The sequence below is a fragment of the Coptis chinensis genome, chromosome 1 (assembly GCF_015680905.1).
Source record: "Coptis chinensis isolate HL-2020 chromosome 1, ASM1568090v1, whole genome shotgun sequence".
In the NCBI taxonomy this organism is placed as follows: Eukaryota; Viridiplantae; Streptophyta; class Magnoliopsida; order Ranunculales; family Ranunculaceae; genus Coptis; species Coptis chinensis.
In genome coordinates, this window is record NC_141456.1 from 10,311,768 (window position 1) to 10,337,196 (window position 25,429).

General features: G+C 36.2%; 1 protein-coding gene across 3 annotated transcripts; it reads left to right on the forward strand.

Moving 5' to 3' along the window:
* On the forward strand, positions 1-25,237 carry LOC147522039 (U5 small nuclear ribonucleoprotein helicase). Of its 3 annotated transcripts, none has more exons than XM_086590579.1 (49): positions 1-210; positions 318-382; positions 457-625; positions 1,341-1,797; positions 1,880-1,945; positions 2,681-2,785; positions 2,893-3,195; positions 4,786-4,902; positions 4,993-5,052; positions 5,549-5,620; positions 5,700-5,816; positions 5,908-6,069; positions 7,095-7,160; positions 7,311-7,463; positions 7,561-7,644; positions 8,967-9,041; positions 9,143-9,274; positions 9,351-9,416; positions 10,069-10,134; positions 10,298-10,420; positions 11,767-11,916; positions 12,003-12,215; positions 13,059-13,214; positions 13,316-13,540; positions 13,627-13,728; positions 14,020-14,100; positions 14,200-14,280; positions 14,739-14,942; positions 15,031-15,147; positions 15,239-15,361; positions 15,837-15,926; positions 16,046-16,171; positions 16,305-16,367; positions 16,588-16,676; positions 18,138-18,228; positions 18,527-18,676; positions 18,759-18,950; positions 19,058-19,123; positions 19,470-19,625; positions 19,734-19,877; positions 20,527-20,594; positions 20,687-20,852; positions 20,937-20,999; positions 21,740-21,835; positions 21,944-22,144; positions 23,442-23,612; positions 24,273-24,419; positions 24,495-24,626; positions 24,932-25,237. In XM_086590579.1, the coding sequence occupies exons 1-49, from the start codon at positions 104-106 to the stop codon at positions 25,034-25,036; spliced, it is 6,333 nt and encodes a 2,110-aa protein (XP_086446705.1). In that variant the 5' UTR covers positions 1-103; the 3' UTR covers positions 25,037-25,237. The 3 variants fall into 3 exon arrangements, with proteins under 3 accessions (XP_086446705.1, XP_086446714.1, XP_086446724.1); XM_086590588.1 differs by having other exon boundaries at positions 21,977-22,144; XM_086590598.1 differs by lacking the exon at positions 21,944-22,144.
* The last annotated feature ends 192 nt before the right edge of the window (positions 25,238-25,429 follow it).

The following is a 25,429-nucleotide window of genomic DNA, read 5'->3' on the forward strand; positions in this document are numbered from 1 at the left end:
TCACCCCAAAATAAAAAAAAAATCCTCACTCTCCGCGGCACTACATTTTTTTCGCGCGAAAAATTAAAACTAGGGTTTTAAAGATTCAGAAAATTAAACAACAATGTTAGTTCAGCTACCTCGTTTAACAAATTCACTTCGTAATCACTTCGATGTTGATCAAGCTTATCTCCAACGCAAACTCTTCCTTCAAAATCACAACTCTCAAAGGTCCTTTTTTTGTCTTTTTTTGTCTTTTTTTTTCTATTTAGTTTGTTTTGTTTTCATGTTAATTGGTTTAATTTAATATAAATTTTAATTGAATTCTCATTGAGCAGACCTGTGACAAACTCACTTGATGACTCGGAATTAGCAAGGAAGATAGTTCATAGATGGGAAGAAGGTTTGATGTTTTTTTTTGGCATTTTTGAAATATAGGATATTTTGATTAACACGATGTTATATTTGTTGGTGTAGCGTCGAGTGAAGTAAGAAAATCTTATAAACAGTTTCTTGGAGCTGTAGTTGAGTTGATTGATAATGACGTTCCTTCTGAAGAGTTACATGAAGTGGCGAAAACTGTTTATGATTCGTTTCATGATTTGGGAGAAGGGGAGGATGTTAAGAGAAGTATTGCAGATAAGAAGTAAACATCTTTTTACTAATTTGATCATGCTCGTAAACACTTTATAGTTTTAATATATATATCATTGGGCCAGTGTTTATTGCTAAAGCTATGAGTTATTTGATACTTGTAACTTGGGACATTGTCGTTGAATGAAATGTATGATAGTAGCTGAATAGGGAATAAAAGAAGTCCGAGAATGATATTTCTTGTTTTGAACCTTGTGATAACCACCAACTCTACCATATCGAACTTCAAACAGTTTTAGCACCTACACTATGCTATTTATAAGGATAGCTAAGATTGTGATGGCTATCATCTAAAAACTAAGGGTGTGATTTTCTCGCATGGGGAAATTTCTCATGAAAACCAATTTTTAGTATAAACTTTTTGTGAAATATGAGGATGAATGAGAAGTTTTTCTCCACAATCAAGATCAATTTTAAATAAGGCGTTCGGTAGAGAAATTTATACAACAATTCTTCATGAAAGTTCTTGAAGGTGTTGAAAAGGTCCCCTGCCATGCACATATTTCAGGAAATTTTAAATGAAAAATTGGGATTCCCATTGGAATTTCCCCCAATGAAAATCAAGCACAGCATGTGCGTAGGTGGATTATAATTCCACATAATGTATTTTCAAAAGTTCCGGCAAACGAGTATATAGTCAAGTCTTCAATATCATATTAAATATTGTATATAATTTTACTTTTTAATCTGTGGAATTGTATATGCAGGAGAGAATTGCAAAAGCATCTAGGGTACACATTTTCAGACGTCAACATTCAGAAAGCTGCTTCGCTCGCTCAAAGGCTCTTCATGCTGCAGCCAAACGACTATGAGGCTTCAGTTGCCTCTGAAACTGAAGTAGGTAGCATTGCTAATAACGGGTCTGAATTTGGCAGTGAACTTGTTTTCAATGTACCCGCTCGGTTTGTTGCTGATGTGCCAATGGATGATGGGCTATTTCTTGAGGATGAAAGCTGTGTGACATCTACTTCACTTAATGAACAGTGGGTCAGTCATTTTGAACCTACATTTCATCAATCAAATGATGCCAGAAGAAGTATAGACTTAAGATGGTTGAGAGAAGAATGTGGTCAGATAGTGAAAAATGGTGGTTCACAACTTTCTGGAGATGAACTAGCTATAGCGCTTTGTCAGGTGCTTGATTCTGACAAACCCGGAGATGAGGTACTACTTGCATATATAGCTTTTCAATAGACTATTTTACCTAAATACCTTTTCACTGTTGTTGAAAACATTTCATGTGTAGATAGCGGGTGATTTGTTAGATCTTGTTGGAGATAGTGCTTTTGAAACAATTCAAGATCTTGTGAAGGTGAGAATTGTAATTATTGCTTTGCTTGTGAGCAAATGCTTTCTAAGGTACATAGTTTCATTGTTATTTGTATAGAGCCACTACCGAGCCACTCCATCAACGTACAAATTAAATTAAGACCTGATTTTTTGTGGATATGATCTTCTCACAATGGATAGCATGCCATGCCCACAAAATTTCATCCTATTTGGATATGTCTAACTTTGCGAAAAGTAATGTTCAATTTTGAACGTTTATCTAACGGTCTATAATTTTCCGATTTCATAATAACATTTGATTAGGTTAGACATATTTGAATGAGCTGAAATTTTGTGGGCATGTTATTCATGGTGGGGAGATCATATCTACAAAATATCAGCCCTTAATTCAACTGGTAGGATGAGATATGGCTTTGTACGTTTCGGGAGTGGCTCTATCCCTCCCCTCTCTCTATATATACTGTTATTAAAGCTCGCACCCAATGTATTTTTAAAAATTCCACATAAATCGAGAGTGTAAGAGCTTGGTCAGAAATACTGAGCTCTGATTCTCTTGGCCGCATAGTTCAAGTTTCCAAATAACCCACCACAATGCTGTTTGGTTAAAAGGGAAACAATTTTAACTAGTTATGTCACTGGAGTGATTCAAAATATTTGTTGTATGAGCTCTGACAAAAATCTGTGTTGTTTAGCTACTTCTAACCCTGGTCTGTGTAATTTTTTTTGTGCGTTTCCTTTTCCACTTGTGCTTTTGCAGCATCGGAGAGAAATTGTTGATGCTATTCATCATGGGTTACATGTGCTAAAATCCGAGAAAATGGGACCAAACACTCAACCAAAAATGCCTAGCTATGGGACACAGGTATTCACATTTCTTACATGGAACAGCTTTCTTCTTTCTCATTATCATTTCCGTAGATTAATGAGAAAGAAGATGTCGCCATTAATCTCTGTGCATGTTACATCTAGGTTACAATTCAAACTGAATCAGAGAAGCAAATCGACAAGCTTCGTCGCAAGGAGGAAAAACGGCATAGACGTGGGACAGAATCAGTGGTTGAGCATGAGTTGTCTTCCACAAACTTTTCATCTTTACTTCAAGCAAGTGAGAAGAAGAATCCTTTTGATGATCTGATCGGAAGTGGCCAAGGACCCCAATCTTTATCAGTTGCTGCTCTTCCTCAAGGAACAGAAAGAAAGCATTTTAAGGGGTATGAAGAGGTTAGAATACCTCCCACCCCAACAGCACAGATGAAACCAGGGGAGAAGCTGGTAAGTATTTACCCCCCCCCCTTCTTATTTAATGCTTTCGTTTCCTTATGGTTTGATCACATGTATAGAATAATCTCCTTGCTCTTAATATTATAGAGATTTGTGCGACATTTCTTTATGACCAATAATAAGTTGTAAGTTCTGATGTGGTTATTGCTTTCATTCTTGGGCTTACTATAATTTTTTCCTTTAACATCACCTTTTGTAATTGCAGAAAAGATACTCTAGAATCAAGATTGTATAAATGATTCTATATCGGTCTGTCTTAAGACAAAGCCCTATTAGAGTCTTCTAATTGATTTTACTCTACTAGGAGTTTTAGGTTAAAAGAACCCGAAGACAATATAAATGGATGCTGCAGTAGGTTTGAAATGATCTAGAAAATAAGTTAAGTTACATTGACACGGACACGCGTATTGGTGTCCGACACAGATGCAGAGTGTTTGACATGGTGAGCTGTATAAAACCAACACGGGTGCACAGCTCGGAATAAATAATTGTTATTTCCTTAATTTCAATAGATGATTTTAGAAGTAATAAGTTGGATATTAGCAAAAATAAATGATCAACATTCATAAAGAAAACAGAACACTTATTGAATAGAAAGAAGTTATCAGTTAGCATCTAAGTTAGAAATTAGTATACCAGTAAAAATAAAATAGAGTCTAATAGAATGGAGTAGATACAGATGAAAGAGACAAGTATAAAGATACGATTTTGTTTTATTTCCTGATTAACACCTGATTTGCTAGCGATTTTACTATGTTTCTTACTGGTCAGAAAATCCATTTCTTACTATCTTATGGAGACAAAATCCTTTTTTCTTTGATCTCTTGTGATTTTATTGAACCCAATACCCTTTCCATATTTCATTTGCTATTTTATTGGCGAGAAACTATTTATTTTATTTATTTTTGTTCTTTGAGTTAAAACTATTTTCTACCTATCTTTTTGGCGATGGATTTTTCATGTGCTGTGTCCAACTGTGTGCAACAGTGTCCAGACGGTGTCGATACGTTTTCTTTCCGACTTTGCCGTGTCCACGTAGCTTGGGAAAGAAGTGATAATGTATTATATTTTATTATTTGTTTTGTGGAATATACTAGGACTTATCGAGTGAGCTTTGTAAGAGAGAGATGTATCTCATACTGCCCTTCCTACTTGTTAGGAAAGAATTTCATTTTGAAAGGAACATATCATAAGATAGAAAAGAGAAAATTCAAATCTTGCAAGAGATGTTGTCCTTTCAGAATCACATATGCGTCCACCCTTTTGGAAGAGTCCATGTGATATTGATAAGTAATGAGTAATGTTTATTCTACTTTGTGGATTGTTTTAGATTGAAATTGGTATACATAAGCACCATATAGGTGGTTGATTGGTATGACATATTATTCTGATCCTACAATTGACCGGAAAATGTCGAAGAAGTGCATCTGGGACTTCTAATTGGTTGAGTTTCATCATCGGAAATACTAAAATAAAGACTTAGTCTTCACTGTTCATAGTGGTGAATGTGCTCGTCAAATTATAGGATCAATTGTACTCACGAAACTTTCCCACTTATCTAAAAAATATACCTGCTTTCAGATTGAGATACAAGAGTTGGATGACTTTGCTCAGACTGCTTTCAAGGGATACACATCCCTAAATCGCATACAGAGTCGTATATTTCAAGCTACTTATTACACTAATGAGAATATATTGGTGAGTTTCTTACTTCATGGTGCCATATAACGTAATTGTTAAACTTCTCTTTCATTCATTTATAAAGGTGATTTCCTTGATGAACCACAGGTTTGTGCTCCAACAGGAGCTGGAAAGACAAATATAGCTATGGTTGCTGTTCTACATGAGGTACACAATCAGTAAATGCAATAGTTAGGAATAGCTATTCTTATTCTCGTTGGTAAGATGAAAGAATTTATTAAAAATGAAGTAGTCGAGAAAACCTACTGTTACAAAAAAAGAACGAAAGAAAAAAGAAGCTATATAACTATTTCCTTTATTCTACCCTAGCCTAATGGAATTGAAAAACTATATAACCAAACTTTCTTTATTAGTCAGATTTAGATATATTCTTATGATATTCTTACTGGCTTGAATTTCTTAATGAGATCAAATCAGCTGGTTCAGAATCTAGAGTTTCTGGTCCCAGGACCACAAACTGATTTGTATAACACTATAACAATATGCTTGTTTACCCAGTAGTTCATTATACAAGAATTTGTAGTCCTATATGATAAATAAGTAACGTAAATGTGATTGGAGTGGGACCATGGATGTGCATTCACTGTATACTTTACAGTTGTGATTTTCGTTTGGTTCATTGGAACTAATTCCTGCGTTGCAGATTGGACAGCATTTCAAGGATGGGTATTTGCATAAAAATGAATTTAAGATAGTTTATGTTGCTCCTATGAAGGTACTAGTTTCTCTTTGTTTCTTTTACATAAAGTTGATGGTTGTAAATGATCATATCCTAATTGGAACTTAATCTTAAGGCATTGGCTTCGGAGGTCACATCAACATTCAGCCATCGTCTATCACCCTTGAATTTGTCTGTCAAAGAACTTACCGGAGACATGCAGCTTTCAAAGAAAGAACTTGAAGAAACTCAGGTACTTGCCCTTGCATTACTGCCAATTTCTTCAATATGTTGAGATGCAAAACTAGTGTGAGGGCTTTACTTTTCACTTTCACATTGCGCAGATGATAGTTACAACACCTGAAAAATGGGACGTCATTACTCGCAAAAGCAGTGACATGGCACTGTCAATGCTAGTGAAGCTTTTAATTATTGATGAAGTACATCTTTTGAATGATGATAGAGGCCCTGTAATAGAGGCATTAGTTGCACGGACCCTCCGTCAGGTAAATTTTTTACTGATATTCTGTTGTGTATCTTTTATTATTAAATTTAATCCTGTATACCTTGAATATGTTAGTGTTGAAGTTTTCATGATAGTTTGTAGATGCCCTATTCTCAATAAAATCAACAAGCATAATAAAACAATGTATACATGGACTAATTATGTTTAGTTTTACATGATTTGTGTGATTTTCTATGTCTGGCTTGTCCATGAAAAAGTCGCGAAGGATTCAAACACTTCTGTGATTTTCTCTCTCTTGTTTGTTCAATTATGCGTCTTTAGTTACTTCACTGTAGAGCATACGGTGACATTCTTCATGATAATTTTCTCTTGCTGTCCAAGAAGCATTTGATACACAGCACGTTTTCCATTAAGAACAATTAATTACATCTGAAGCATATTAAAACTCACTAAACAGGCCTTAGTGAGAAACACGGACATTCTGTGGTGCCTAAGCTTCTTTTAAATGAAATAAGTGTCGTCTAGCTTGTTAACTTGGCCATACATCATTCTTAACCAATGCTCTAAATCACAATCACATTGGATGTCCTTAACTCCTAATTTCCTACTTCCCTGATTATATCCATGTTTCCATTTTACAAACCTCGGGTAGTCGGGTGATATTTGGTGAAGAAGGCTTTGATCATCATTTTATCTTTCTTAACCACTGTCCCTAGTTTCTCTATCCTGTATACCAAATTTTATTACACAAAATGCGATTATTTAGTTTTCCTACTCGGTACATGAAAAATCTGAGTGGTGGGGGGCCCCTTCATTTGCCTCAACTTTGATGCCATCATTTTGGAACTGGGGTGATAGTAGATTGGGCAAAGCGAGTAACTTTTCTAATCAGGGTGATTTCATTCCTGGAGAAGTACATTTAGAGTTAAGATACCGTAGGTATTGTTTTTAGATTTATGTATACTCAGATAGTTTTGTTTTGGGATTTTATTGAAAGCATGCCCCTAACTTCTTTTATGCTCAAGTTTTTTAGTCATCTTGATTTTTTTCCCCAATAACTGTCAGGTTGAGTCCACACAGAGTATGATACGCATTGTGGGTCTTTCAGCCACTTTACCCAATTATAAGGAGGTTTGTTTGGTTTTTCGGTTTTCACTTTTACTTCTCAATCTGTGTTCTTTGGTGTTTTTACCATATTACTAACTCCTACTTTTTCATTTTGATAAGTTCTGGTGTAAGTGTTTGTCAGCTTTAGTAAATCTTTTTACAAATGTTGTGTAGGTTGCACACTTTCTTAGGGTGAATCCTGAAACAGGACTCTTCTTCTTTGATTCTAGCTATCGTCCAGTGCCTCTTGCACAGCAGTATATTGGAATTAGTGAACCAAATTATGCTGCTCGCAACCTATTGTTGAATGAGATATGTTATAATAAGGTCCGTTTAGCCTTGTGCACATTCTGCATTTGTAGTCATTCTTTCTGGTGTTGATTATTGTATGAGCGAATGACACTTCGTGAATCACTTATTTCAGGTTGTAGACTCATTAAAGCAGGGATATCAGGCAATGGTTTTTGTTCATTCACGTAAGGATACAGGAAAAACTGCAAAAACACTGGTAAGTTTTCCAGAGGAGCCAATCCTCCCCTCTCCCATATAATCATCACTGTTGCTGTTTTCTTTGCATTGTTTACCTATATCTTTCTGCAAACATTTGCAATTGCTGAATGCTGACTGAAACTGGATTACTTAAGGTGTTCGTTCTATTTCCATTATTGAAATAAGTTGAAATGTGGATTCGGTGTTGAGTGAATGCTTGGACCTTAAACAGTATATGGATGGAATAGGCAATGATCGTCCTATTTAAACATCTGCAGATTTGTATAGATATATTCATCATCTGACTAAGGTTGCGTTAGTAGTTTGAATTGAAGGGGATTCCTATTAGTGTATGATCATTGCTAGTGTTTACTATGGTTCACAGACAGTTGTCTATTATTCAATATTTATTTGACATTAAGATGGTCAGTTAAAAGAGCTAAACGTGGATTTGATTTCTTTGGAGAAAGAAAGATTCATTCTAAAAAAAATGTTCTCTTAAACTGCTAAAAAGTTCAGCAATTCAGTTTGGAAGAGATATGATCATGATTTAGCAGGAATATTACTGTTAAGTTGGTGACTCTAAATCGAAAAACAACATGATCTCCAGATTTGAGTTTGGGAAGGGCTAGATCGAGACGAACCTTCAAATGATAGAGCTAGAGTTGGGAGCCGCATAGATAGGCACGATAGAAGGACAAAAAAGGCCTTGGCTTTAGTCTTTATGTCCTGCACCCTAGGGAATCCATAGGAAGAAGCGCAGGAAATCCCCTGAGGGCCTCTTTTTATGCCTGGCCGCAGGAGGAGCGAACTTCTTTCTTCTCTCTTCTTAGGGGGAGGGGGGTTGGCGCATCTCGCTTAAAACTTTGGAGAGATTCTGTAGAAAACTCGGATAGAAAAACTGGGGGAAGGAGAGGCGGGGGGGATGTAATGAGCCTTACCCCATTACAACCAAATAGTGCACACCTAGATGCTAAATGCATGAGAGTTGAGACTGGTTTCATTTATACAATGCGAAACCAAATACAGAAGTAACAGAACCCCAATATATTAAGTAATTTTTTGAAATTTCCAATCCCCACATGGTCAACCGTGTAATAACCTGTAGTTTTTCTGGGGGCTGTTGAACTGAATCTATTCTAGCACTTTTTTCTTCGCTAGTTGCACATTTCCTTCTCGAAAAACATGAATGCAAATGGCATTTAAGGAAGACATCTATAACACTTTATGCCATGATTTACTAAGAAACCAAGGAGGCCCTTTTCCTCCGTCCTAGCAAGTGAGTTTTATATCTCAATCCTCGTTCCATGGTAATAATTATGATGGTGCATGTCCAAGCAGATTGAATATGCACGAAACATGGATGAGCTGGCTTTATTTAAAGATGAGACACATCCACAGTTTGCCTTGATAAGTGTAAGTATCTCTCTATCTCATTTCCATTTTATTTGGATAAGTCTCTCCCTCTCTCATTCCTGTTTTCAATATACTCATGGATTACATACCGAGTGTTGCAGAAGGATGTGCATAAATCTAGAAACAAAGAAGTTGTTGAGTTATTTGAATCCGGGTTTGGTATTCACCACGCTGGGATGTTACGTTCTGATAGAGGTCTTACTGAGCGCCTTTTCTCTGATGGCTTGCTGAAGGTACCTTCTTGCATGATTGTTCACAGTTGTTTCAAATCTGAATTTTACGAATTTTTCTGTTACTTTGCTGCATAAGGTCCTTGTCTGCACTGCAACTTTGGCATGGGGAGTAAACCTACCTGCCCACACAGTTGTCATAAAGGTTTGTCTCTGGAACTCTGTGAATGCATTCACTTTTTTTTTATTCTTATTTTGCTTATCTTCACTACAAACTTGTGAGTTATGAGCTGAAGATGGTGATGTGTCATATTCTTTATACTGGCGCTCTTCTTGATTTTCTTGTTTGCTTTAACCGAATATGTTCCAGTTTAAGAGGCTTGTCACCCCACATTGCTTCTAACGTGCGTCGAAATTTGTATGTATGATATAACTATGAGCATGGGCAACTGGGCAAATGTGGTTTTCTAGTTTGAGGAACAAAATGTAGTGGTCATTAGAGAATAGACATCTCATGTTAGCATTTTTTAAGTATTGAAGGAAATGACATGTTGGAGAAGGTCTGTGGTAGTTGGTTTCTTTAATTTGTTCACAAGACACCTCACATCTGTGTTTGATCAGTTTAAGAGATCCAGTTATGCGATCTGAGATGTTTTTTACAGTTTCTTCAGCATCCTTCAAATCTTGTCTGGTAATTGAAATTCAATGTTTACTAATGTAGCATTTTGTTGCTAGCTTAATATTATCTTATGAGAAAAGTCTACAGTTATGGGACCTTTATTGTTCAGCTCTGGGTTACGTTTGTGAATTACGTTGCATCCTCAGAGCTCTAATCCATATGCATTTAATGACTTTAGGGGACCCAATTATATGATCCTAAAGCGGGAGGATGGCGAGATCTTGGAATGCTCGATGTGATGCAGGTAAGACACTACACTACACTCCACTTCCTGGATCTTCAGTAGTAATTAAACATATATAAATTTTGGTCACATTTTTCCTCTGTTATTAGAAGATAAGGATTGATGCAATGAATATTTTTCTCAGCAGTATAAGTTAATTACATATCATGATATCCTGTTTTAGATATTTGGACGTGCTGGAAGACCGCAGTTTGACCAAAGTGGTGAAGGCATAATCATAACATCTCATGACAAGTTGGCTTACTATTTGCGATTGCTTACTAGTCAGATGCCTATTGAGAGTCAGGTAATATACTTGCTGATTTAGAAATTAGGCGGACCTTAATGTGTCTTTGTAGTTGGGCTTTCTTATATATGGTAGTTAAGATTTTAAAGATACTATTGTTTGCTCTTTTAACTTTGTTATGAGTTGTTGTTCTATCTATGAAGGAAAGTGGCACATAATAAGGAGCATATGCTTATGTGTTGATGTTCTGTCTTTAGTCTCTTCTTCTTCTTCTTCTTCTTCACAAAACATGTATACTCATGTGAATCCTCACATTATGAATGGATCATCAGTAGCATATGCTATATTTTTTGTATATCATTTCTGTGAGGAAAAGGATATAATTGCATGGCCTATTAAAAGAAAAGGAAAGAAAGCCATCGAATATAGGGTTGTTTTTGTTAATTATAAATAACGTCTGTTGTAATTAATTCCTTTTTCAGGTGCGGTACTTGGGTGTTTTGGGTTCTGGTTCTTAAATAGTGGCTTATACTACTATTCTTGGTGTCGATGTAATTTTTTCTATATAAATGAATACTCTTATATCAATCAAATGAAAAAAAGTTACATCGATTGTGGATTCGTTAAAAGTTAAACTTTTGAATTTGTACTCCAATACTCCATTTATGTTATGGCAGTTCATGAAGTCAATAATGTGGTGACGTTCTGTGTTAGGATTCTTGAGATGGTCACAACACATACATAGCGATTTTATGAACATTATGTTCGATTTTGTTCTATTCTCTTAGAATAGAGTTTAGAGGGTCCAATTTAATATTGAACTGTTGATTTTGTTCCAATTTATGAACATTATGTTCGATTTTGTTCTAAGTAATATTGTCTTAGTAGTATTCTGTGTATTGGGTTTTAGTCCCATATTGGAGAGATACGAGTTCTGTTACATGATCCCTCCTAATGTAGAAAAGTGAATCATATGTGATTATTAGCTTTTTTTTTATTGGTAAAATAGAGGTTTTGTACTAATATAGAAAGAGAATTTAGGATGAGATATCTTATTACAAGGCAAGAAAAAGAAACAAGGAAAGAAAAAGAACAACAAAGAGAATTTAGGATGTGATTATTAGCCTTGCTTGTATCATTATATTTTTGAATTCTACTGGGGCATTCTTTCTCAAATAGAAGTGCAACTATTTGTACCTCCTTGTCCTAGTTTTAAGGGAGTCTCCTTGACCTGGAAGGCACAAAAGTATAATCGTGTTGTTTCTTCAACAATTTCTGATTTCTAGTCATTTCCTATTGTTAGTTTTTACTTTTCTTTTTTTTTTTCCATCGTGCTGGCACCCTTCTCCTTAATCAGTCTCCTGCCTTAGATTCATATTCCTAGTTTTTCTTTTCTCTTTTTGCAGTTCATTAGTTCGTTAAAAGATAATTTGAATGCGGAGGTGGCATTGGGAACTGTAACAAATGTGAAAGAAGCTTGCGCTTGGCTTGGATATACATATCTTTTCATAAGGATGAAATCAAACCCACTGGCCTATGGGATTGGGTGGGATGAGGTATTTGTTGTTATTGTTGATTATCTCCCAATTTTTGCATCCTATTTTATATGTTTTTGACATGGTTTCTTTTGTCTCTTTGGCAGCTCATTGCAGATCCTACTTTGATGTCAAAGCAAAGATCTCTAGTAACAGATGCTGCACGTTCCCTTGATAAAGCTAAAATGATGCGCTTTGATGAAAAAAGTGGCAACTTTTACTGTACAGAGCTTGGTCGTATTGCTAGCCACTTTTATATTCAGTATTCCAGTGTTGAAACATACAATGAGATGCTTCGACAGTACATGAATGAAACTGAGGTAGTTGATGGTCTATTATGCTTGTTTATCTTCCCCGTCTTTCTCTTCCTTAGATTAAACTCCAGAACTATAAGAATTATTAGCTTTAATATTTTTAGATGTGAAGCAGGAAACCTGAGGCGTTCCAGCACATGTTTATCATAGGGTTACTAACTAAATAACACCATACACCTCTTTAAGAATATATGAAGCGGAAGAGCGTAAGTGCATAACAGCACAGAAAGAAGAATAAACCAGGACAACTGATATGAATAGTGTATAAAGGAGATCTAGTTCTGCATTACGAACTGAACAAAATCAAATAAATGATTAAATCCATTTTTGTGGTTTTATAGCTCGAACAAACTCTAGGGTGTAAGGATCCCGACATAGAGAAAAAGGGAGAAGAAATGACATGAATTACAGAAGAAGGTCTTAGGATTGGCGTCACATATTATTGAAAAATTCGAGAACAGGACCAAAAGAAATCATGTAATTTTATGTTTTGAGACTTTCTATGTTATGAAGAACTACAGCAAAAAATGCCAAGAAAAAAGAGTAATAAAAAATTAGTTTAATGTGTTGTCCCTAGTCAAAAAGTGCTCAAAGGCACGCTCACCTTGCAGAAGGCATAAGCTTTTCAATGTCAAAGGTTAAATGTGTTTGGAAAGAGCTTTTCGATGCCTTAAACCATTGCTTCATCTCTGGTTACTTGATTCATTCTTATGTTTTGAAAAACTTTTTTTTAAGTTTAAATACCTATATTATAGATCAATTCGTTTGTTAGTATGTTGTGCATCTTTAATAAGTTTCTTGTTTCTATATCTTTTTATGGTGAATGTTCCTTACTAAAAAATGCTACAGGTAGTTAACATGGTAGCCCATTCTTCTGAATTTGAAAATATTACTGTTCGAGAAGAGGAGCAGGAGGAGCTGGAAAATTTAGTCCGCACTTTATGTCCTTTAGAAGTAAAGGGTGGTCCTTCTAATAAACATGGGAAAATTTCAATCCTTATTCAGGTTATCATCGACATAGAGCCAATACTTTGGATTTTTTTTTCTCTTTTGCAAATTAGTCTATAAGACTAACTTTTAGCATTTATTGAGCATGTAATTTGCAGTTGTACATATCACGGGGATCGATCGATAGCTTTTCGTTGATTTCTGATGCAGCATACATAAGTGCAAGCTTGGCCCGTATAATGCGGGCATTATTTGAAATTTGTTTGCGTCGTGGGTGGTCTGAGATGACTTCTTTCATGTTAAAATATTGCAAAGCTGTGGACCGCCAAATCTGGCCTGATCAACATCCTCTTAGACAATTTGACAAGGATCTTTCAGCTGAAGTTTGTCTAGCATCTTCACTGTTCTACTCTTTTCAGTCTGTATTTCCTTGCATTGTAAATTTGATCAAGAAACTGATTTGTTGCAGGTTCTGAGGAAGCTTGAAGAGCGAGAGGTTGACATACACCGCCTCCATGAGATGGAGGAAAAAGATATTGGATTACTGATTCGTTATCCACACGGTGGAAAGGTAATTCCTCTGGTATTGCATTCTCAATAGCTGACATGCAGATGTGCTTTCCATACAGGGTAATAATCTTTGTACATGAAATCTAGTATAGGGTGTAACATGTATGAGACACAGGTGCAACATGGAGTCGGACATTTAGTAAGGGTATTGTATAAAACGTTGTATAAAATGTGTTGTAAACAGAACCTACCCCATATATATATATATAAAGTGTTGTAAAAATTCGGACAAATTGGTGTTAAATATCATCTTGATGTGTAGTTCTCATACTCTTAATGTTTATCTTGGAAGCTGGTTAAGCAATACCTGGGATATTTTCCGTGGATCAACTTGTCTGCCACTGTAAGCCCAATCACCAGAACAGTACTGAAGGTATGTCATGGCAGTCATTGCACAGAGCTTTATGTAATTACCAATTAATTATACTAGACACAGTCATGAGCATTCAATGATATTTTACACACTGCTCAGATTGACTTGCTGATAACTCCGGACTTCGTTTGGAAGGATCGCTTCCATGGTGCTGCTGAGCGTTGGTGGATTCTTGTTGAGGTGTTAGCCTAAACCCCAAGTCCATCTTTGTTATTTCTTCAATTTGCATAAGTTGTTTGTAACTGGTTTAGTGTGTGAAGTGAAACAATGAGTTGACTATTCCTTTTCTGATCAACCACCATATGAAAGACCAGCTTCTTGATGACTTACATCTTAAGTTCTCTCCCCCCCCCCCCCTTTTCCCAGAGATGTTCTCCACCTCCAGAGAAGTTTTCATAAACTCAAAATAATGTATAAACTACATAATCATTGATTTTTTGTGATTTTGGTCCAAATGTCCTGGGTTCAATTCCCGCCTTCCCTGGGGAAAGAGATTTCAAGGATTAGGGAATAAAATTCAGACTATTAAAAAAAAACACATAATCAACTAGACATCGTTAATAGTACGCAGCCATGAACTTATTCCAGTGTGAGGTCCTCAGTTGACCTTTATTTGTTGTTTTGAACTCTTTGAGCAGGACTCAGAGAATGATCACATCTACCATTCGGAACTCTTCACACTGACAAAGCGGATGGCATCAGGCGAATCTCAAAAGATATCTTTTACAGTGCCAATATTTGAACCACATCCACCTCAGTACATCATTCGTGCTGTTTCTGATTCTTGGTTGCATTCAGAAACTATTTATACCATCTCTTTCCACAATCTTACTCTTCCAGAGGTTATGAAATAGTATCATCTACAGTTGCTTTTGTTCTTGAATATATGCTGGATGTTTGGACTGCCTATAAAATCATGTTATTATTCAGGCCTACACGTCCCACACAGAGCTTTTAGATTTGAGACCTCTTCCAGTGACTTCACTAAGCAATAAGTCCTACGAAGTGTTGTACAAGTTTTCACATTTCAATCCAATTCAAACACAGGTATGCATATCCTGTATCTCAACTTTTTTAGTTTTTCTCGAATGATTTTTTATCTATTTCGAAGTTGGTGATCAATTATTCAATATGGCAGACTTTCCATGTTCTGTACCATACAGACAACAATGTCCTGTTAGGAGCCCCGACGGGAAGTGGAAAAACTATATCCGCAGAACTTGCTATGCTTCATCTGTTCAACACTCAGCCTGACATGAAGGTAGTTTAAATGTGTACATATAGAAGTGAAAAATAGTTGAGTGACGATTGCAGTCCAGTAGTGTATGAGTTTCACTATATTGTATATGCCATAGACATTATCTATACGGTTAAACAGACAGTTTTATCATGTGTATTGGTTTCACTATATTGTATATGCCATAGACACTATACGGTTAAACAAACAGCTTTATCATGTGTTGTCTACCATATATTAGACCTGGTTGGCCATGGCTGTTCACCTTTTAAGTGGACACTCTAAAGATTTTACCCCTAGGACCATGCTTATAACCAGTCTTTGTAGCATTAACTAACTAAGTGAGACTTTTCACTTTATCAGTTTCTATTTTCTGCCAGTTTCTTAGACCTTGGTGTCCATGTCTAGCGGTGATGCTTCTATTTTTTAAATCCAAAACACAAGTTACTTCAATTGCTTAAAGTCATGTTGACCCCATTTGGTGATTTCCTCCAAGCAGGTTATATATATAGCACCTATGAAGGCCATTGTTCGTGAAAGGATGCATGATTGGAAAAAGCGTCTTGTTTCTCAGCTTGGAAAAAAGATGGTTTGAGTTTTCCATTTCGTTTATCTTTCGTATTATACTTATCTATTGGTATTAGATAGTTATTTATAATTTTTTTGCTATCAATTAGTTACTAATTACTAATGTGATGACTCTATCAGGTTGAAATGACTGGGGACTTCACCCCAGATATGATGGCGCTATCATCTGCAGATATAATTATTTCCACTCCAGAGAAGTGGGACGGTATCAGTCGTAACTGGCATACTCGAAGTTATGTGACAAAGGTTTGATTGTTAATGTCATTCAGTGTTCTTCAATGTTATTTTTGATTCATATGTGCCCCAGTGTATTCTACTATATGTGCTGCAGTTATGAATTATTATTTCATGTTTAACCTACAGAGAAGTTAATTTACAGGTTGGGCTCATGATTTTGGATGAGATTCACTTACTTGGAGCTGACCGTGGACCCATTCTCGAGGTTCTCACTCTTTATTTTTCTAAATATATCCATGATTCTAGAAGAATATGGAGATTCTCTAAGTTGATGCAAAGTCTCTTGAATCATTATGTTCTGGAATTGGTTGCTTTTTGGTTTGGCAGCTTTCTTTGCTGTGGTGTCTAGATTCCCTCCCTAGATAAAAATAAACTTAATTGGCGATATATATGAGATAACATTGATTTATAATTTGTGTTTCCAGGTTATTGTTTCAAGGATGAGATACATATCATCACAAACAGAACGTGCAGTTCGGTTTGTAGGCCTCTCTACAGCATTAGCAAATGCACGGTATGATATATATTAAAACTCGATGGATGCCAGTTAACTGACCTTTATCTACATGTAGATGTGTTAACTTACAGTCAACATAATTAAATACCAGGGCTTAGGCTATTGTTCAACTGACCTTTATGATTCCCCTACTGCTGTGTAGGTAGGAAAATGTAAACAAACTTAGAGTGGAATAGTATTGGTTTACTTTTAACCCAGGGTCATGATTGCCATGTGGAGTATCCCTGGAAAGGGATTGTTTGTTACATAATTTAAAATGTCATATAAAAATAGAACTCATTTTATTTTAGTTTTTTGATCGGTAAAGTATAGTTTACATATATATCGAAAAGAAAAAGGATGAGATATCCTATAGTACAAGCTACAAAATACTAAGAAAAAAACATAGAAAATCCTACCAACATCTCATAATGGACTCCTATCTGCACACGAAAGCCTCGAAAGGGATGTCTTGAAACTCGTCGTGCACATCCAACCAGAAAAACAAACGTGCTTTGATGGCCAAAACCATCTTCCCCATAGACATCGTAGTAGCTTCAAAATGTATATTATTCTGCTCCAACCATATACCCCATAGGATTGCAAAAGGAAGCATGCTCCAAAGACGGCAATCCTTCCGAGAATGGATCCTCAAATTCCATGAGGCTAAAACTTTCTTCACTGAACCAGGACACACCCAAGATACACCGGACTCGAACAAAAAGGAACACCAGATTCTCCAAGAGAAAGGACACAACAAGAGAATATGATTCACAGACTCCCCATCTCTCAAACACAAGGGACAAAAATTAACAATCACCTCTTTGACGTGTCTTTTTCTGAGGTTGTCTATAGTCAAGATTTTACCTAATGACGCACACCAAACAAAAGAAGCAACTTTTAAAGGAACTTTGGAACCCCAAATAATCTGACTCCGAAAGTTATGAAGGACTTTCAGACCCCGATGAGGAACAATGGAATGAAGTTTGAAGTAAAAGGATCTGCAAGAATAGAACTTGTGGAAGCAATAATTATCATTGTCATATGAAACGTTATACAGAATAAAAGAAAAGTAACCTGCTTGTTCCTTAGGTGAATTGAACCCCCTAAGCCCTTATATAAAAATCTCATATTGCGCGTCCATTAGTATTTTATATGTTTGGTAAGATGTCATACGCCACGATTTCTGAAAAATGGAGTGTTCTTGTTACTGAACCTTTTTCTTATGAATTATATCTCCCACCATTAATCCCCTCCCCCTGATTCAGTAATCAGACTCCAAATTTACCTGAGTTATGTCAAAGTGGTACGTATCTCTTGTGCTGAAATGCATTCTTATGCAAATCCCATCTGGTGCATGCAATTCTGCTACTGTATCATTTAGAATAGACTTCCACTGTTTAATGGTGCACACTTGTCTTCTTTATTGGCTCATTTACCTTCCATCGTTAGAATATTAACTGGGTTGGTACGTTTCAGTGATTTGGCTGACTGGTTGGGTGTTGGGGATGTTGGATTGTTCAATTTCAAGCCTAGTGTGAGGCCTGTACCTCTTGAAGTTCACATCCAGGCAAGTGACATGGTGTATAATGTGTTTTCAAATTAGGAAATCGAACTTGTCTAGTTTATAATACCTTAAAAGTTAAACGTAGTTTATAGTTTCAAAATTAGAAGACGGAGAGAAATAGAAATCTATAAGGAAACATTGACATGTATTTGACAATTTTTTAATACTTCACCTTTTAGATTTTAGAAATGAAAGATTTTGTATTTACTGGTTTTCCTGTTAATTTTTTTTTTTTTTTGGTCACATTTTCATATCTATATTTTTTCTATTTCCTATACACTTTAAGTTTACTTATGAACAGGGATACCCAGGCAAGTTCTACTGCCCAAGAATGAATAGTATGAACAAACCTGCATATGCTGCCATATGTACCCATTCACCTACAAAACCGGTGCTCATTTTTGTTTCTTCCCGTCGGCAGACAAGACTTACTGCACTAGACCTCATTCAGGTGAAATGTAATGCCATTTTCTTAAACAGGAATGCTATTTTCGGGATTAATATATATTTATGGAGTGTTTGTGTAATTTCAGTTTGCAGCTTCAGATGAGCATTCAAGGCAGTTTTTAAATATGCCTGAAGAAGCGCTACAGATGGTTCTTTCTCAACTCACAGACCAGAACCTGAAGCACACTGTGCAATTTGGCATCGGACTGCACCATGCAGGACTGAATGACAAAGATAGATCTCTAGTTGAAGAACTTTTTGCAAACAACAAGATTCAGGTACCTTATAGTGCTACAGAAATCTCTGTGTTTATATCATAGAAGATAACTTCTTATAAATTATGTTTCTTTTTTCTTCGTGTGGATACTCAAACTCCTCATTACAGGTTTTAGTATGCACCAGCACCTTAGCGTGGGGTGTAAACCTTCCCGCTCATTTGGTTATAATCAAGGTGAGGTGTGATTCAGTTAATAATACGTTCTATGTGATAATTACATGTTTAGAGCATGTCAAAAACTTACTATGCTTAAGTTTCCTTTTAAAGCTTAGTATTGTGTGAGATTCTTCTCACAGAGTACTTTCAAGAAGGTGTGTCCTGATTCCATTTAATCAATAGATATTATATCTTGTACAGTAATGCATCTATTTGTATCTACCTATCTTTGCATATTCATAGTTCTGTTATTTTAGTATATACAAGTGGTATGTTCCTCCATACTTTGTGAATAAGTAATTTTGCTTTGAACTTCACCACTCTCTATCTCTCTCATTACTTTCTTGTTTGTCTGTTTTTGCAGGGAACAGAATACTATGACGGGAAAGCAAAAAGATATGTCGATTTTCCAATAACTGATATACTGCAAATGATGGGTCGTGCAGGTCGACCACAATATGACCAACACGGGAAAGCCGTCATCCTTGTTCATGAACCCAAAAAGAGCTTCTATAAGAAGGTGAAATAACTAATAAAATATCTTATTGAATCTTTAAAAATAGTTTGAATAAATGAATGCAAATTGTGTGCATGTTTAATTCATTTTTAATTTTTTTTTTCTGGACAGTTTCTTTACGAACCATTTCCGGTTGAAAGTAATCTGAGAGAACAGTTGCATGATCATATCAATGCTGAGATTGTATCTGGCACGATATGCCATAAAGAGGACGCAGTTCATTATCTCACCTGGACTTATTTGTTTCGTCGATTGGTATGGTTTGTTTCACTTAGTAATTAGATGTGTATTAAACAAAATTTTCTAGCCAATATGCATGGGCGCATGATGATAACTGTGCTGCATATTTGCTGAGATACCAGCTAGTTTGATACCAGACACTTTTGCAACTTGCGGTCATTGGTTTCACCTCTTCAAATACTCCAAGTTGATTACCCACTATTTACTTTATCAATTATTTTGGCGGTTAGATAGCTATGTCTGAGCTATGTTCAATTGTTTAAATATACTTGTGTCGCTGGCAGCTGAATTAGTTGGTAATCATGGGAGTCGTTACCACAGAGTCGCAGACATCAGTCGAAACTTGCTAAATAGAATGCAAAAGTGACACATCTCTTTATTCTCTCTTCCGCTATGTATAAGTATAATGTGTTTTACTTTGTACGCATGGGCTTGGGCCCTGAAAGAAACTCTTTCCATAAAGATCCATATTCAAGAAGAGAATCAAAGTCAATCAACCACATTTTGTTACAATGGGAACATGTAGGTTATAGTGAATAGAAAATTACCTATAGACACCACTAGCCCTGATTTGTCGGGTGATTCTATTTTTGCTGTGTAGTTACCGGTCCTACTATTACATTTTTTTCTGTATTCGAGCTCCTTTACAGAATCCCTTGTGCAGGTTGTTAATCCGGCTTACTACGGGTTAGAGGATACTGAAACTGAAACTGTGAATTCATACTTATCAAGGTATTATGATGACAATACATTGATACTAATTCTTACACAATGGGCTACTGGTTCCATAAATGTATTTTCTTTTTCTTTTTCTCTTTCTCTAGGTTTGTGCAAAACACATTTGAGGATCTGGAAGACAGTGGATGCATAAAGGTGAATGAAAACAGTGTGGAACCTTTAATGTTGGGTACAATAGCATCTCAATATTACCTCAGCTACCTGACTGTATCCATGTTTGGATCAAATATAGGCTCAGATACATCTCTCGAAGTAAGACCCAAATTTCCATGACCCATTTTAAGTCTCTCTGTTCTTCTTAATATATTTTATGTAATTGCTGCTACTGGGTCCTAGGTTTTCCTGCACATCCTGTCTGCTGCTTCTGAGTATGATGAACTCCCTGTGCGGCATAATGAGGTAATTTCTTATTGCTGGTTAAATATTTTTCCAGTGTCAGTTGATATATAAGATCAATTGGGGGAACAGGATTAACAAGAGAATTTAGTATGAGCACATGCAGTTATTTACGATATTGCGCAGTGTAACAGTTCCTAGTCTTGTAACTCTGAATGCTTACCTTAGTCTTTTTCATGTTTCCCGTCCTTTCTTCTTCCTCCTAAGATATGTATGTAAGCAAAAAATGCTGGAACCCTGAAAACTGTGGTTCTTTAAAATTTCGATATTGTTTCTGGCATCCTTTTCACTTGCATATTAAATTTCAAATCAAAGTTTGAGCTTGCATAATTAAGGTTTTTCAGCTCCTTTCGGGTAATATCCTTGGTAGCATAAGATAGAGGCAAGTATGTTATATCTCCAGGCACAAACTTCCTCTTAAAAGAGAAGACTGAATTCAACTATTGCAATTTGGAAGATAGAAAATCTGGACTGGAGCTTGTTTCTTAAACACTTACGTGTAGGTCCATGCTTGAAGCCTCTGGGACAGAATGGTGTATTGTGATTCCTTCTGGAGTTAGAGAATTGTTTTAGAATGAAATAAAAATTGATAACTGGATGAATATAAAATGCTGCTGATGAGACAAAAGAAATTATTCAGAATTTTTAAGAATTAATACCTGCCACATTCTTCAGAATTTTCAATTAAAATCTGACTGAATTTCTTCCTTCCGTTCTAATAATTGTTCGTTTCTGTTTTTTAGGAAATTAAAAATGAAGCTTTATTGCAACAAGTTCCACTAACTGTGGATAAGCATCGCTTGGATGACCCACATGTTAAAGCAAATCTACTGTTTCAGGTCCATATTATCCTTGATTTTTCTTTTTAGAATGACTGAATTTGCATTCGATCTGGAATATCCTGTTCTTATATGATGTAATTTTTTTCTCTATATTATCACCATTAGGTAACATACATATTAGTCTCTTTTCGACTTCAGGCACACTTCTCACAGTTAGAAATGCCGATCAGTGACTATGTTACAGACTTAAAGTCGGTGTTGGATCAAAGTATCCGCATTCTTCAGGCTATGATAGACATATGTGCTAACAGTGGGTGGCTTTCGAGCACAATAACATGCATGCATCTATTACAAATGGTCATGCAGGTAAGTTTCCCCTACGAGATTCCCCCCACACTTTACAGATTATTAAATAAACTTGGCATTATCTAATGAAAGGGAAAGATATACTTTTTGGAGTTAATGAGGATTATCACCACTTCTGGTTGGTTTTTGGTATGAAAATGGGCGCAGTTAAAACCTTGCACATGTTTACACTAGTGGAACTCTTTTTATGTGGAGCTGGAGTAGCTCGGCTACTATTAGTTTTGTTTCAAGCGGTGATCCAAGAATAAAAAATTGGACTGGAAGGTGGTTATTGAAAAAGAAAACCCTTAAGAATTTTTTTGTAACAGGGTGTAATTGGCTGCTTCTATCCCCTTCCATGTTTTTGGGCCTCTTATTATGTGCACATGCACTAGTCAAGATATGGCTCAGGGGCCTAGCAAGACGCCTGGTTGGTTGTACAACAACTTACTTGGTTGGCTCTAAGGCCCCTCTATTTCCGTGATTACCAACCCTTGGACCCTTTCGGACTCAAAGTGACTTGATCCGTTGAAAATAGTGTAGGGTTATGTACGTTCCACTTTTAGGTGAAAATAGAGAAACCAGGTCCGTGGGACAAAGTATCTCTCTTGTTTCTCTTTGAAAATTGTGGGATACACAAAATGCCCATATTTTGAGATGCACGAGACTCACCATATGTTTGGTCGATTTTGGTACTTATTTATCATCTCTTCTTTTCTGTTTACTTTGGTTTATTTGTTAGTACTTCACAACCCTGTTAAACACCACACACGTCATTATGTAGAAAATGACTAAGTCACATTAGCATGGATACACGAGTCGGTGTCCGACATGGCGACCTATGTGAAGTACGAATGAGGACACAACTAATTAAAAATAAATATATTCATATTCTTTAATTACACAACTAATTCTTGGGCTCAAGACCTTACAAAGTGCCTCTTTACAAATAAATAACTATGAAAGTGGCATATCATGGAGTTGTAACTAGGTTAATATATTATTTTCTTAGTTTTATAAGGTATAGAAGAAACCCTAGTTTGAAATCGATGCACAATGTGTCCACCTGTCAGACACAAGTGTCCATATGTCTGTGTCCGACACGGATTGTTTTAAGAATATGCAGTGCCCATGTTACTTAGAGGAGCTCCTTTTCGTGGATGTTCTTTCCCACCTTAAAACTAATTCGAGTGAACCAAATGCAGCCATGATGGTTTCCACCTGGGGAAGAGGTGCAACTCTGGAGGCTTGACAAGTAGTGCGATAGTCGGAGAATATATCTTCTTCATCTCGTTTTTAATCTTTTATTTGTTCCCAGGGGTTATGGTTCGAAAGGGATTCTTCTATGTGGATGTTGCCGAGCATGACTTCTGAACTTTTAAATTCTCTCAACAATAGAGGCATCTCAGATATGCATGAATTGTTGGATCTTCCTAAAGGAACACTGCATGCGTTACTTGACAAGTTCGCAGCTTCACAGTTTTATCAGGTATGCTTGTGTTTGTCTGAGGCCTGTGCTTGTTAACAATATTACATGCTGGTTTTGCAACAGCCGACGACTTTGCATATGTATGGTGAAAATGGTTTCCTAGAAACTCACATGAATTACTTGTAGACTTTTCTTTGCTTGCCGAATTTTATGGTGAACCAATAAGCATGCCAATCATGTTAAAATGCACTTGTACCACTTCTTATTCTATTTTTATTGGTAGAAATCATTTACCATCAAATAAAAACATGTTTTTTTAATGGGTCTTTTCTTTTGGTTTCTTCACTTACAAGTGGAACTCTTCTCGGTTTCGCGCATCATGGCTTTTTCTTCATGGAGTCATATGAGGAATACTCCTGTTTAAAGTTTGTTGGTCCTACAGAAAGGATGTAATCGGATGTGCTAATTATAATTAAAGAAAGTATGATTTGATACTGGAGGTTGAAAGCTTATTATATCTTTGTCCTAACAACATATATGGTTAGATGAAACAAATAGTACGAATGGATGCTATATGGCTTCCAACTATCAAATTTTAGTTTATTTTCTCGTAAGTGGGTCAAATTGAATCCCCATCCCCCCTCCTTATGCTTAATACTTCTTTGTCGAACCTGACGGGTACGTGTAGGTGTTTGATCATGTTTTTCCTTTCCCATGCAGGACCTCCAGCATTTTCCACATGTTCAAGTAAGATTAAATCTTCAGAGAAGGGGCAAGGATACTAAGTCCCATCATTTGAATATTAAATTAGAAAAAACAAACTGTCGGCAGACAACTTCAAGAGCGTATACCCCTAGGTTTCCCAAGGTACGGCATTTTTTTAATGCAAGTCATACAGTTGAGACTCAAGAGTAACAGAACTAAGTTTGAATTGTTTGACAGCTTAAAGAGGAAGGATGGTGGTTAGTTCTTGGGAACATCTCTAACTCAGACTTGTATGCGCTGAAGAGAATTTCCTTCTCCAACCGGTTGACCACTCACATGGAGTTACCATCGGCACCAATCAGTCTCCAGGTAAGGACATGTTTCCATGTTCCTACAGATAGTTTGGTCGGTCATCGTTCTAACATTAAATTCAGAAACTGTTCTGTTGTTACTTCTAAAGTTTCACTTGAATGCATAGAAAAAAAGAGGAAAAGAAGATTCTAGACAACTGTGTCAACGTTGTTTCTCATGTGGCATCATAAATGAAAACTCTGTAGTGATTGATAAACATGATCATACAAATTTTATTGAGATATGAATGCATCTATAGAGGGGTGTGCAATATTATGTACATTGATGTAATTTTAGCTTGGTTGTTTTTGTTTGTATTTCAGGGGATGAAACTATTTTTGATTTCAGACTGTTATCTTGGATTAGACCAAGAGCATTCGGTCGAACCGTTGAAGCACTATTCTAATTTAACCAGAGGCAGTAGCTGAAGGCCCAAAATTAGTAGGGTTTGTAATTTTGTGGAAATGAGCGACATAAAAAATTGTCAAAAGGTACTCTGAGGCCCTTGAGCGACGGTTTATACAAGAGAAAATCGTTGTATAAATCTTTGTAAATGCAGATGATCTAGATTATGGATCTGAAAGTCTGTCGAATCCCACTTTTCAATAACAATAAGTTAGCGTCTTACTTTTCGTGGTCTCATAGTTTATCGGTTCTCTTTAATTTTATCTTATCTTTTGCTATAGGGTAATCTGTATAAATAGCAAAATTAACAGAGAAAGAAACTGCAATAATAAGATAGGTTAGCACTCGATTCCTCTAGTTCACAAATAAGTCGTATGGGGAACCAAGAATGGTGCTTTGTAGTGCCACCGTTTTTG

Excerpts from the sequence above, each read along its gene's own strand:
- LOC147522039 (XM_086590579.1), top strand. The coding sequence starts at position 104 with ATGTTAGTTCAGCTACCTCGTTTAACAAATTCACTTCGTAATCACTTC. Across the intron at positions 383-456 it reads AGTTCATAGATGGGAAGAAG|CGTCGAGTGAAGTAAGAAAA; the intron begins GTTTGATGTTTT and ends TTGTTGGTGTAG. Across the intron at positions 19,626-19,733 it reads AAAAGAGCTTCTATAAGAAG|TTTCTTTACGAACCATTTCC; the intron begins GTGAAATAACTA and ends TTTTCTGGACAG.